General features: G+C 44.7%; 1 protein-coding gene across 2 annotated transcripts in view; it reads left to right on the plus strand.

The window, feature by feature from the left end:
* The window catches only part of UBE3C (ubiquitin protein ligase E3C), a 123,613-nt gene that overhangs the window by 53,160 nt on the left and 55,801 nt on the right, over positions 1-14,652 (plus strand). For both annotated transcript variants that reach the window (XM_045496324.1, XM_045496325.1), the window contains 3 exons: positions 3,505-3,591; positions 8,623-8,780; positions 8,930-9,162. In XM_045496324.1, the coding sequence (XP_045352280.1) occupies positions 3,505-3,591; positions 8,623-8,780; positions 8,930-9,162 (478 nt within the window). The remainder of the gene's footprint in view (positions 1-3,504; positions 3,592-8,622; positions 8,781-8,929; positions 9,163-14,652) is intronic.

The raw sequence follows: 14,652 nt of genomic DNA on the forward strand, positions 1-14,652 counted from the left end.
TTATTTTATTTTATTTTATTTTATTGACGTTTGTTTATTTTTGAGAGAGAGATAGAGCAGGAACAGAGGAGGGGCAGAGAGAAGGAGACACAGAATCCGAAGCAGGCTCCAGGCTCTAAGCTGTCAGCACAGAGCCTGATGCGGGGCTCGAACCGACGAGCTGTGAGATCATGACCTGAGCCGAGTCGGATGCTTAACCGACCGAGCCACCCAGGCGCCCGTGTTTTCCCCCATCTTTAAAAAAAAAATGTTTTTTTAACGTTTATCCATTTTTTGATAGAGACAGAGTGTGAGTGGGTTAGGGGCAGAGAGAGAGGGAGACACAGAATCCGAAGCAGGCTCCAGGCTCTAAGCTGTCAGCACAGAGCCCGATGCGGGGCTCGAACCCACGAGCTGTGAGATCGAAGTCGGACACCTAACGGACTGAGACACCCAGGTGCCCCTTCCCCCATTTTAATGAGACTGTAGTATGAGGGAAAGTTCAGTCTGTTCAATTTTAAATAAAAGCAGTTGTCAGGAAGAGGGGAATGGTCTGTGTAAACCTGTGTGGTCTTAGCACTGGAACGTTAATAGAGCTGCATGCCTGAAGCTTCTCTTGATTCTGAGTTTTTGGTTTGTGAAGAAAACTTTTTTGGCAAGTTGCCTCAAACTGAAATACGCCTTAAAACTTTTATAATAATTAAGGAAATTTAGAATTTATTTTCAATCTTATATTTTCTCGGGGGTGAAACGTTACGTATGTATTTTAATACTACTCTTGTCCATAACGTGATACTTTCAGCAGGAAAAGCACTACGTCTGTACCTGTGTCTACAAGAGGCGAATGGACTCTGGGTGGTGACTTGTCATATTTCTTTTACCTGTGACACCTTTATGTGCGGAGGAGGTGTCTGAGAATGCCTTTCCTGCCTGTGTGTGAGCTGGTGTCCCCCACTGTGTCCTCTTTAATAACTTAATAGTCCTGCAGACAACAGGCCTGAATTTATGACCTGGGTTGAAAATGTTGCCCTTTACTAATTAACTCATAGGTTTATCTCAGCTAAATAAAACTTCATGGGTAATTTGGAATATATCCCAGTTTACATAAAGAACATGTTACTTCCTTACCTTTTAGCAGTAAAGCCCCAAACTAAATAACCTTCGGTGATTTATAAAAATGTTTCTGTAAAATGTTTATTTATTTATTTAGAGAGAGCGCGAGAGAGTGTGAGCAGGGCGGGGGAATCCCAGGCAGGCTTCTCACTGTCAGCGAGGAGCCCTCACAACCATGAGATCATGCCCTGAGCTGGAATCAAGAGTCAGACGCCTAACTGACTGAGCCACCCAGGCACCTCTGTAATTTATAAACATGTTTAATAATTTGTTTTATTTTTGCCTACTGATTAATTTAGGTAATGCAGTTCTTTCAAAGTTAAATCTGAAATGCAACGTTTGCCATGTGGCCATTAAAATGGTGTTGTTTCAGAAGCATAGATCTTTATGTGGAAAGATGGTAATGATAGTCGTAAGGGGGACTGCGCTGTCAGACGGTGTCTGGGAGATGCCTTTCTGCTTGTGTGTGCACACCTCGTATCTGGAGATCTGTCCCAGGGTGTTAAGTCTGGGTGTCTGTGGGAAGATAGCAGGAAATGTTGCCAATGCTCTTTGGCTGTGTCGTTGTGTTGCTCTTAAGAGAGAAGAGCAAAGGAGACACGAGATGAAAATACGGAATCTCTCACATTTCTGACGTGCTCGAGTTTCAGTATTTATATTTAACACGATTTTAAGTAATCTTGTTGCTATCAGTAAAATTACACTAGATAATGTATTTTTGAAAGAACTAACAAGGCGAGCAAATATGACCTTCTAGAATTCTTCTGTGCTGTAAGTTTGGGTTTTTTGTAGCTTTCTTCTCTCTTTGTTTTACATGTGGTTGTTTGGACATCCTTCATAGTCTGTGAAAGTCCGTAAAGGCAGGAAAGTCAACATTTAACACTCTTCACGTGTTAGGTGTGTGGTAAGCATTTTAAATGTCTCAGAGATGGAGCAGGCACTATTTTTTTAAGCTTATTTATCTGTTTTGAGAGAGAGAGAGAATGAGCCAGGGAGGGGCAGGGGGGAGGGAGCACCCGGAGAGAGAGCTCTCTTCATTAGCGCAGAGCCCGACCTGGGGCTCGATCTCACGAATCGTGGGATCATGACCCGAGCTGAAATCAAGAGTCGGACGCTTAACCGACAGCCCCCTCCCCAGGCGCCCCTCGTTGTTCGTGGTCGTTTCTTAGGAGAAGTAGAAGTGGTCTCGGGGGGCCGCTGGGGCTTGTGGCCACACCCCTGAGGAGACCGAAGGGCCCTCTGTTACTCCGGAGTCTGGCACTGGTTCTTGCCATGAGCCGGCTTCACAAATTGGGGTCGGATTCCGGCTCGGAGGTGACTCAGTGTGAGCTTTGGCACCCCACCCAGCAGGTGTAGGACTGGTGCTTGGTCCACAGGCACTTGAAACGTGGGGTTCTGCTCTCCTAGGAGCTTCATCTGCACATTCTCCTTCCAGAATCCTCCCTAACGTGTCCTCTCATGCCGCTGACCACGTTTATGTTCCTTGGTTCTGCAAAAACCACCTTTGTTTTTGCCCTTCTACTTTCTTGTTCTAAGATGATTCTAAAGTAAGGTGACATTCCTTTCTTAAAACCCCGTTTTCCTACTATCCTAAACCATTTTTACTGTCATTTAATTCCACAAGTTTGAAATGTAATTTTTGACTCCTACACTTCTAAAACTGTTTTATGCACGTTTTTTTTCTGATTACCACACTGTGATGAGCAGGTATGTCCTATTACACACAGGCACTGTACACCATGGAGTTAGAGTTCGGTAAGCCTCTGCCTTTGTCCCCAAAGGTTTTTAGGCTTTTTAATCAAGTCGATATTATACGGGAGGGTTTTTAGAAACCTTTAAAATATACTTTTATTTATTTTTGTTTGTTTACTTGTTTTGAGAGTGTGTGTGCGCGTGTGCACATGCAGGGGAAAGGCAGAGAGGGAGAGCCCCATGTGGGGCTTGATCCCGCAAACCGTCAGATCATGACTTGAGCCGAAATCAAGTCTGATGCTTAACCGACGGAGCCACCCAGGCGCCCCATTTGAATTTTGACATGTTAGTTAACGTTAAAAAACACATATTTATATGTTTGTTTCAAGAATGATGACTTCAAACGAGGCAGCGGTTTCAAAGTGTTAAATATACGTTAGTAACACATGGTATTTGCTCTGAAGCAGCCCGTGTCCTTCTCTTGGTGCAGGACCGTTGCTCTGGAGCTTGCACGTGGACCGATGGCGTCTGGGACTCAACCAGTGACTCCCGGTCACACTCAGCCAGCAGCCTGGGGTGGGAAGCATGCTGTTTGTGGGTTAATACAGACGTTTTCTGAATTGTACATTTATCTTTTGTTTATAGCTTTCTTTAATTTTGAAGAAATATATTGAATGAATATAAACTTATTCTCACTTTTTTACCCCCATTCCTTTTTAGGCTTCTCTACAGTTTAGCCTTTAATGCCAGGTTTCTGAGACACCTGTGGTTTCTCATATCTTCTATGACAACACGGACGATCACAGGGTATGTGCTACGCGGACTTATAAATTGAGCTTAACTTGAAGCACGTGGGAAGTCGTGACCTGATAAAGATACTGTAAGATGGTATTTTAAAGTACTATTTTATGTAAGAAAAATTCTAGATGGTCTCAATTTTATAAAAAGAAATTAATGCCTAATTTACAGTTATCTGTATGTATTAAGCGGATGGCTTTATTTGAAAGTACATTTGTTTTTAAAATCCTAGTCATTTTTTTTAAACCACAGGCTTGATATTTCTTTGCTCCATATGACTTTCATATATTTTTGGTAGTGAAAATATAGAGCTGAAGCAAATTTAACACCATTACAGACATTAAAACGTAAAATATTATAGAAGTTGCTTTTTGAAACTGTTGTTTGTGTCATTAGGTTTTTCTTTCTTTTTTTTTTTTTTAATATGAAATTTATTGTCAGATTGGTTTCCATACAACACCCAGTGCTCGTCCCAAAAGGTGCCCTCCTCAATGGCCATCACCCACCCTCCCCTCCCTCCCACCCCCCACCAACCCTCAGTTTATTCTCAGTTTTTAAGGGTCTCTTATGGTTTGGCTCCCTCCCTCCCTAACTTCTTTTTTTCCTTCCCCTCCCCCATGATTTTTCTTATATGAATCGGCATGTAACTTAAGTTCTAGAATCTTTAGTATACACATTTTAATTGGATGTGTACTAAGCAGAGAATTTAATGTTCACACATCCTTCATGGTGAGCTGACGCAGCCTGGCGTCCATCGAATCTCTCCTCCATCAGGAGTCCGCGCTAACCCCTCTCTGCCAATCCCTCTCTGCCGTAACAGCGAAAATGAAGTGTGTGGCTCAGGCAACCAGAGACTGCACTTCCAGAATGCAGCTCACTGTGCTGGCAGTTACAGCAGCCTGCAGCCTGTCTGGCCTCTCCTGACGAAGGACAGACACATTTCACCTTCAGGGCGAGAGTTTGGAAGGCATTGCCTTGGCATTGCCCGCCTCTCTCTGTCTCTCTCCCCCCGCCCCACTCTGCCCTTTCCCTTCCCTTCCCTTCCCTTCCCTTCCCTTCCCTTCCCTTCCCTTCCCTTCCCTCCCCTCTCCCTTCCCTTTCCCCCTCCCTTCGACAGGAAGTTGAAACAGTTTTTGGTGAGTGAGGATGAGGTGCGCAAAATGCAGACATGCACCGGGCTGGTCTGTGAGGTGTCAGGTGGTGACACACAGAGAAAGGACGACCATGTTTGCTGCCTTTGTCTCCCGGTCACCTCCTGGGCAGCAGGAGACCGTATGCGAGGCATCTGTACAAGCTAGTCTTACAATAAGAGGGGATGTCAGTTCGTTGATAGTTTTACTTTAAGTGACATACTTGGTTTTCTTCGTTTAATGTTACTGCATCTGGAGTGAGCAGAGGGAGCTTATAATGATCCCGCAGCAGCTGATGACACTCCTAGAGGTGACATGAACAGGGAGGAGCGGCTGAGATGGGAGAGAACCTTGGATGCCTTAGTGTCTAGAGAAATTCTTTTACATCCTTTCCTTCTCAGATAAAAATGTAGGGCTTTCATGTGTGTTTGGTTTAGTTTTTTGGTGCCTTTCAGCCACTTACAGCCGTGCCGGCCTTGGCACATGACAGGTTTGTTTAGCGCAAAAGATCAGGGATCGCTGGGGCAGGAAGTGATCTTCGGGCTCTGAGTGTTTCAGCTTAGCGACCTGCCCTGGCCCGCGCTGTGCCTGACGGCCGCCTGGGGTGCACAGTGTCTGGCTTGTAAGGAGGTGGGGTCGTGGTGTGAAGGAAAATGAGGTGTTATTAATTATAGCAAACTGCTAATACTACTTTCTAAGTTGGTGAATTTCACAAAAGTTTTAAAACTCATTTCTTAGAAGCCAGTTGGAGAATTTGGGTTTCATTTTCCATATTGAATTAAAGTCCCTCAAGAAACTTATGATGGGATACGTACTAGGATTGTGTTAATAATCTGTAAGTTTCTTGAATTTACCACTGGAGTAAAATGTAAAATTTAAATACCTGATTTTCCTGAAACTGGCATTGAGTTAGCTTGGAAATCGTTTCATAGCAAGACTTCCACTGGGACCTCTGAGTTCTAAGGGTCATGACGAGCGTGTGAAAACGTACATTTCTTTGTGACCCCCGAGTGTCGCCGGCCTGGGTTAGAAGCCCAGGGGTCTGTGACCTCACAGGCTCCTGGGTGATTGGGGTGCAGCTGACCCCAAACGACCACGTGGCTGGCTGGCTTGTCTTTGTTGTGAGACATCCCTTTACCATCGTGGGAGGGGCTTTGCCGGGTCACAGCCTGGGCGGTCATTTCTCTGACCCCGAGGCTGGCATGGTGCCTCGTGGTCTCTAACTCTGTGGGGACTGTTCTCATTATGAATTCTTGTCACACTGACACCAGTAGTAAGTAGTACTGACAGTAGTCTAAGTATTGCTCTTAAAACTTGTTTTAGGTGAGGGGCCTGGGTGGCTCAGTTGGTTAAGCGTCTCTCAATTTCGGCTCAGGTCATGACCTCATAGTTCATGGGATCGAGCCCCAAGTCAGGCTCTGCGCTGACGGCATGAAGCTGGCTTGGGATTCTCTCTCTGTCTCCCTTTCTGCCCTTCCCCTGTGCATGTTCTCCCTCTCGCTCTCCTCAAAGTGAATAAACTTAAAAAGATACTTTAGCATGCTCTACCGACTGAGCCAGCCAGGTGCTCCTTCCCTACCTTTTCTGTTAAGAAAACAAAGAACAACAATAAACCTTCCACCAAAGCCATAAAAAAAAAAAAAATATATATATATATATATATATATATATATATATATATATATATATATATATATTAAAAAACCAACCTCATTTTAGGCAGGAAACATTCAGTAGAAACTTCTGTAGCAGAGAAACCTTGATCCAAGGAGGAGTGGTTGCTGCAGCCCGGGGTGGGAGCCTCGTCCAGAGGGCGTGTCCAGAGGGGAGGGGTCACCCGTGGCCCCAGCGATGCTCGTGCGGCAGCCAGCTCTCCAAGTTCTGAACCAGTGTCTTTTCCATTACAGTAAATTATGGACTTTTTATTTGCACATAAGTCTTTGTGATTGACCTGTTTTTAGAGGAATACCTGAGTCAGTGTTTACGGCCAAAAGAACGGTCAGCAGAGAATCAAGAAACGTGTCTGCTGGAGGGGACCAGAGGCACACATCTGACCCTTCTTGCCAGCCACAGTTTCTGTCATTAAAATGAAGATGATTCATTCCTTTTGCTTACCTTATGGGGGTCAAGGAGAAAAAAGCAGCTCATGTTGAATAGTCGCCCTCCTCTCCTTTAGGGAACGCGTGTCAGCATCTTACGTGTGCTGGCGCATACGTGTGTGACCGGTGGTGGCGAGTAAGGGCGGGGACTGCTGACAGGCTAACAGCTGGAAGCTGGTGTCTCACTCTTCCAGGTTCAGGAAATACCTTCTCCACCTTGTAGCCCTGAACTCGACCTGTCCTGTGTCCCCCAAAACAGCATCTGCCCGTCACTGTCATCTGTTCTTTGGGGAGCTCTGCAAGGGAACCAAAAGATACAATCCATTTTTATTAATACAACAAAACATGTGACGTTAAACTTTCTTCCTGCTGTACGTCAGCACGATTTTACTGTGTGAATGGCCCAGGACTAGGTTTGGGGGGTGGGGGGTCCCTGGGGAGGAGGAGGACTGGCCGGTTCAAAGGGCGCCCCCACGCCTCTTGTATGCTAACATAAAGAGCCTTTCTTTGTCATCTGGCTTTGGCCACGAGGTAGGATGCTTGTACTCTGTCCCTTGTGGCACGTCCTCACTGCGTTTTTATTTTGGACAGACCCCTTACATCCATCACTTCACCGAGCTGCTGTCGAGTGCTGTGGGTACACACAGCAGGACGGCTCGCTCAGGCTGTGTTTCTTCTGCGGGACAGCAGAGTTCACGCTGCACATCTGGGTCCCTGTTCTCACGGCCCTGCTGGTGGCGGTGCTGTCCCCTGAAGTGGGCCCCGTGGACACCCTAACGCTCCAGGCCGCTCAGGCCAGCTCACCGGAGCCCCACTAGGAATAACAGTACATTTGCCTGGCCTTACCTTCTGCTTCGGGCTCTCACGTAACTTGGCAGTGGTGGGCAACCGGTTGGTAATTTGTGGCTCCTTATTCCTGGTCACAGTTCACCTGATTCACACCTGTGGTTTCGTGGAAATAAGTGTTCAAGTATAAACGTACGTGGTTGAAGATGAGCCGGTGATCACGCACGACACCTGCCTGTTCAGGGTTGGCGGGACACGCTGAGGGGACCGTGGGGCTTGATAGACGCGGGAGTGCTTACCCGTGACCCTCCGTTCACTGGATGGTCAGCAGGACAAGGGGCCACATTTGACCAAGAGAGGACGGGACAGGTTCCAGGTGGCAGAAGTAAATGTAGTAGCTCTCAGCTCCTGACCCGTGACAGAGACTCTGGGGCGCCCCGCAGACGGCCTTACTTGAGATCAGCCCTCCTGGTACAAGCAGGGGCGCTAACGGGAGCTGGTGAGGAAACTTGCGGAGTGGAAACAAGGCCCAGCACAGAAGAGGGGAACCTTTCTTCCTGAAGGTTCTGGTCAGGGTTCAATACTCGGCCGTTTTGAATGTTCCCAAATGTAAGTCACTGGGTAAATTTTTCATGAGACCAACTTGATACTTTGTTAAATCCGTTAAGTAGAGAGGGGAGAAAGGGGACGGTTTTCAACATAGAAATAAAGTCTGTGTCTTGAACAGCGGCGTTACTTACTGTGACCTCTCTCTGGGGACCGCCGGCTCGCTCGGTGACTGGATTCGTCCAGTTGATCGCGGTGGCAGGAACATTAGTAAGGAGTGGTGGGTTGTGTCCTGCTTTTTAATTTGAGTTATTTACGAACCCATGTTGTTAGAAGGACTTGCCTTCCCTTGAAGTAGTTCAGTTGCTAGTGGGAATGTTCCTTTCCCTGATTATGCTTGTCTGACGGCCTGTCTTAACTCATTCCCAGATGAAGAGTAACCTTCAAGTCATGGTGGTTCTTTTTGCTCCCATTTCAAGGTCGATGGTGCCACTGCTGCAGGTGATATCTCGGGGCTCCCCTATGTCTTTGGAAGACTCCAGTCGAGTCATCCCTGTCTTCTACCTGTTCAGCTCTTTGTTCAGCCACTCGCTGATTTCCATACATGACAGTGAGTTCTTTGGGGACCCCATAGAAGGTAAGAGTTTCGAGGAATCTGGGTTTTTTTGGCTTCGCCGCCTGTCTGTTTGCATAGATGATAGAAAAGTTTTAAACCTCGTAAGCCTCTCACTGTGTTGAGAAATGAGAAAAAACAAGTATGATAGAATATTGAACTGTGTTTCTCAGTCGTAGGTCAGAGACAATCGTCAACGATGCCTTTTACCCTAGAAGAGCTGATAATGTTGTCTCGATGCCTTCGAGATGCGTGCCTAGGGATCATCAAGTTGGCTTACCCAGAGACCAAGCCAGAAGTTCGAGAAGAGTATATTACAGCATTTCAAAGTATTGGGGTTACGACTAATTCTGAAATGCAACAGTGTATACAAATGGAACAGAAGCGATGGATTCAGTTATTTAAGGTACAGAATATGCGGGTGTGTGTGTGTGTGTGTGTGTGTGTGTGTGTGTGTTTAGGAGGTCACACAGTGTGCAAACGTGTCCTGACTTGATTCATTTCATAAAAACAGAAGGACAGGTTGGCATCCGGCATCGTTCTTAATTTGCAAAACTTTTTTAAATGAAGAAAATTCATTTTCATTTTACATTTGCCTTCTTTTAAAACCTTGTATTTACATTGTTACATGCATCATTTATAAGGTGCTCTAAGTACTTTTAGTGACCGGAGGAAGTATAAATAAAATTTTAAAATATTTTCATTTTCATTTTTCACCAAAAGATCTCTACAGATTTTTTTTTTTTTTTAATCTCTTGAGAAATTGATTAAGAAAAGTGGGATAAGGGGCACCTGGGTAGCTCAGTCGGTGAAACCTCCGACGTCGGCTCTGATCATGATCTCATGGTTCGTGAGTTCAAGCCCCACGTCGGGCTCTGTGCTGACACTTCAGAGCCTGGAGCCTGCTTCGGATTCTGTGTCTCCTCTCTCTGCCCCCTCCCCTGCTCACACTCTCTCTCTGTCTCAAAAATTAAAAACAACAACAACAACAACAAAAACATTTAAAAAAAAAAAGGTGTGATAAAGTCATTAATGTAATGTAAGTTGCATGTAAATTATTTTAGGATATCTTCATTTTTACCCATGCCCAAAGAGAAGTTACAGGTTGCCGTGGCTGGAATGCTGGCAGGAAATCCCCACCAGTGCGAGTATCACTGAGGGTAGAAAAAAAGAAAAGATAAAGGGTGCTTGACTTGCCATGAAATTTCTGCAGCAAACACATCCAGTCAGCTAAAATCGCTCATTAAGGGAGTGGGAGCAGAAGTGCATTTTCCAAATTGAATGCTGGATTTACAGTCCGTTTGATACCCGCGACCCCTCGCGCACTAATGTGCGGCTCAAATCATCAGCTGTCCCTCCAGGTCTTTTATCACTGCTTTTGTCAAGCTATCTATTTAATTGAAAGAAGTTAATTGAATGAAAATGATCAACTAAGCTTGTATTAATATTGCTAATGGAACTTTCTTCTTGGCCATGTTTGGAGAGAGATGTCAAGCTAGACTTTAGGAAAGGCCCATTAATGCTCGCACTTAACCTGATGGGCTAATTAAGGACTGCTTATTCATCCGACGAGTGCACGATAGTCTCTATCCAGCCCATTCTGCCGGATTTTACAACACATTTCACTTAGGAGCATGAGCATTAGTAGCAGTGAGAGTAACTGATAATGTTTTGATTGCACTGAACACAGTACTAATGCATCATTGAATTTATAATTTGTGCAGATTGATGTAATATATGTTTGCACAATTTATTTTAATTACCTATCTCTGCATTCCCAAGTAAACTCTAAAGGTCACATGTTGAACCCTTAATATATCCATTCTTAAAGAGTGACAGTTTTGCAACTTTTCTGAGTTAAAAATAAGCTGTCTAACCCATTTAAAACTTAAAATTCTTATGTAAACTTTTCCTGGATATGTGTATTATGGCGGCATATGTGTTTTTCTTTAAGTATTTAATTAAACTCTGGGATCTTTGTTAATAAAGGTTTCCATTATGTAGGATATCAGGTTTGTGTGCACTATCAGATAATCTCATTATTTTATAGCACCTATTGAGAACCTCATAATTTTCACATGGCAGGCTTATCTCTAGGACTTAGAAATCTCAGAATTTAATAATTCTGTATAAGATATTTCCCCCTGGCCTTGTTTTGCTTTAGCAGCAAATGAAAATTCTGTAGTGAATTTTTTCTTATGCCTTAAAATGACTCATTACCACTTGATTAAGGATTGAAGTTTTTAGGAATTAGGGTGAAGGTTCACTTTTGTGGTATGGGATTGTTTTAGGTTTGAAATCGAGTGGTTACAACGACCTGGGTTTAGAACAGAATTGTTTGAAAGACAGTTTTTTTGAACAGGATTCCTGTTCTTTGGGGAAAAGAAACCTTCTTCATACTCTCTGCTGTTAAGCTGAGCCCCCAAAATAATGAAAAATCGAGGCGTAGTTTTTGAGTAGAAAAGGGTTTTTTCCGTGTAAGAAAAAATTATCTTTAACATGAGATCAAAAGAATTACCTCCCAGTGGATACCGTGTCCCAGACGGTAGTCTCAGAGCTGTACATATATTAATTCTGCCAGGAAGATGCCATTATTGTCCCCATTTTACAGATGAGGCCGCATGGCCGCCGGTGAATAGAACCGGCATCCGAACCCGGCCGCTACTCTGCATCCCCCTCGGAAGACTACGAAAATAGAATGCTAGCATTTCATAGGTATTTTAGTGCTAAATTTGAATTGAAGAATTCAAGGTAGAAGCAACCAGAAAGGTAAAAGCATTTTGCCCGTGATTTCCTGCCTTCCGCTGATGGTGACAGAATTGCAAATGATGAGGCCTGACTCCTCCGGCCGGCAGCCATTTTCATTTTTCAGTCTTACGATGGGCCTTTCAGACTGATTTCTGTGAGAGGCCCTGCTGGCTGGTCACAGAGCATAGAATTTTAAGTGGATAGAGTCATCTTTCTTTGTCACTCTAAGAATTGAGGTCAGTTGCTAGGCCCCGCATTGACACTGCTAAAACAGTTTATGCATTTATCAAATTTATAAACTCCTCTTGAGGTGTAATTTACAGGTCTAATTACTTGAGCCCTATCAGGAGATAGGAAGTCCTGTGTGGTGCGGCTTCTGTGGGAGCTGTCGCCTACATAGGAGCCCCCTACCCGGAAGGTGGGGGCCTGGGGAGCAGGGAAGAGACTTCCGGAGCCTCTCTCGTCTGCACACCTCTGCGTGGAGAGACGGAGGTCTGTATTGTGAGTGATGTTCACTTTTTCGGTGGCTGGTTTTATTTTTCAGGCTCAAAAAGAATTGTTTAAGAAGTGAACATTAAAACAACAGCAGTGCCCCAACGCGGCCCTAGCGTGCCGCCGTGAACTGTCACTGTTAGGCACGCGACGCGCCTTTGTTCTTGCAGGGTAGTGTCACTTCCTTTCCGGTCCTTGAAGGTTTTCGTTTAGTTTCTGACTACTGAATAAAATGGGTACTTTCGGAAGCAATTTTGTAGTGTTTTAGACATCCTGGAGAACCCGGTTGTCTTTAAAGATACACCAGCTTCGCAGGTCGTAACTAAAGGCCTTATAGAGCTTGGCTAACCTGACACCAGTCCGCAGCAGACGCTTCGTGACCTCGGGGTTAGGGCTCCGCTACCACCAGTTATCTGAACACTATTATGGGAAGTAATAGAACACGAAAAACGATTGTGTGTATGTCTGAAGGTTTACTTCCATAATTTTTTTAGTCATTGAGCTTGTATTTAAGGTGTAGATCTAGCATGGGCAGACATGATCTGGTGGACGAGAGCGAAACATACCAAATAAATACAGTGCTGTTATACTTATAGCTGTTGAAGCCTGCTGAGAGTGTCTGTGGGGCTGGGCACACCTGGTTATTCCAGTACGTGCGTGTTTGTGTTCTGTTTTACTTCCTATTTCTTAACACGCTAGTAGTCAAGGATCTCCCGGGGAACAGTTAAAAACAATTGACTGGCTTCACCTCAAAGAATTGAATGAAAATCACTGTTGCTGGTACCTCTGCCCAGGCATTCATCAACAGAAGATTTTGGGGCACTTGGGTGGCTCAGTTGGTTAAGCATCAGACTTATGCTTTCAGCTCAGTCGTGATCTCACAGTTTGTGAGTTCAAGCCCTGACAGCTCACTGACAACAAGGAGCCTGCTTGGGATTCTCTCTCCCCCCCCTCTCTCTCTGCCCTCCTCACTCCCAAAATAAATAAACTTTGACAAAAAACAAAAAAAAAAATAGGAGATTTCAATATGCAGCCAGGGTTAAGAACCATAGGCCTCACTGTGTAAAGAAATCACTTGGGGCAGATATATATAACCTTTGATCTCATATAGCAAAAGTAGGCTTACTGTGACGTAGGTCCTGTGTATTTATTTATTTTTTTTATTTTTTTTAATGTTTATTTACTTTTGAGAGAGAGAGAGAGAGACAGAGTGTGAGTTGGGGAGGGGCAGAGCGAGAGGGAGACACAGAATCCAAAACAGGCTCCAGGCTCTGATCTGTCAGCACAGAACCTGACGCAGGGCTTGAACCCATGAACCCATGACCTGAATCGAAGTCAGACACTTAACTGAGCCAGCCAGGCGCCCCGAATGTTTATTTATTCTTGAGAGAGAGAGAGAGAGAGAGAGAGAGAGAGACCGACCATGAGTGGGGGAGGGGCAGAGAGAGAGGGAGACACAGAATCCGAAGCAGCTCCAGGCTCCGAGCTGTCAGCACAGAGCCTGACGCGGGGCTCAAACCCATGAACCGTGAGATCATGACCTGAGCCAAAGTCGAACACTTAACCGACTGAGCCACCCAGGTGCCCCTCTGATTGTTTTTAAGTTTATCTATTTTAGAGAGAGAGCGCACAGGATTGCACCAGAGGGGGAGGGGCAGAGAGAGAGAGAATCCTGAGCAGGCTCCATACCGTCAGTGCGAAGCCTGACATGGGCTCTATCCCCCAACTGTGAAATCCTGACCTGAGCCAAAATCAAGGGTCAGACGATCAACCCATTGAGACACTGGGCGCCCCAACAAATTTTAGATTTAAGTCAGGGCGCCTGGGCGGCTCGGTTGGTTGAGCATCCGACTCTTGATGTCAGTCGGCTCAGGTCATGATCCTGCTGTTGTGAGATTGAGTCCCTCATTGGGCATGGAATCTGCTTAAGAGTCCCTCTCCCTCGCCCTGTGTCCTTTCCCCCATCACGCACGTGTACATGCACACGCTTTCTCTAAAAAAGAAAACAAATCTAAAATTCCTTCTGTTTTGGTACAGGCTTCTTTAGTGTGCATGTCTCTACCAGAAAATTTAATGAAATTAACTGAGAGCAAAACTGCCCTCTGATCTCAGCAGTGGCTGTTAATCCAGTTCGAAATTGGTGCCCCAGTTCTCCTTACCTTTCACAGTCTTTCGTCGATTTATGTAACTTTTAATGGTCACCTCCACATTCCTTTCCAATACTAAATATTCGTACAGCAGTTGAGTTTGTGGCCCTGAAAATGCATGCAGGGAGCAGGAATGTGATCGGGGGTGATTTGACATCACAAATGGACCCCGTTAAAGTTTTGCGGTTTCTTAAAATTTGCATTTTTCTTTGAAACTTAGAAGAGACTAGTTTAAATGGAGGAAGTGTTTTTAGTTGGATTTAAAATATGGGATTTGACATTTCTAAAAAAGGATTTTGGGAATTGGTTCCGGGCTAGTATTACCAGATTTAGCAAATAAAAATGTGTCACCCAGTTAAATTTTAATGTCATGGCTTGTTTTAGATAAAAATGTGTCCTGTGCAGTATTTTGGATATACTTACATTTTTTAAAAAAGCAATCTTTGGAGCATATTTATTCTAAAAAATTATTTGCTATTTACCTGAAATTAAAATTTAACAGGTGTCTT

This window comes from Leopardus geoffroyi, chromosome A2 (assembly GCF_018350155.1).
Source record: "Leopardus geoffroyi isolate Oge1 chromosome A2, O.geoffroyi_Oge1_pat1.0, whole genome shotgun sequence".
NCBI classification, from domain to species: domain Eukaryota; kingdom Metazoa; phylum Chordata; class Mammalia; order Carnivora; family Felidae; genus Leopardus; species Leopardus geoffroyi.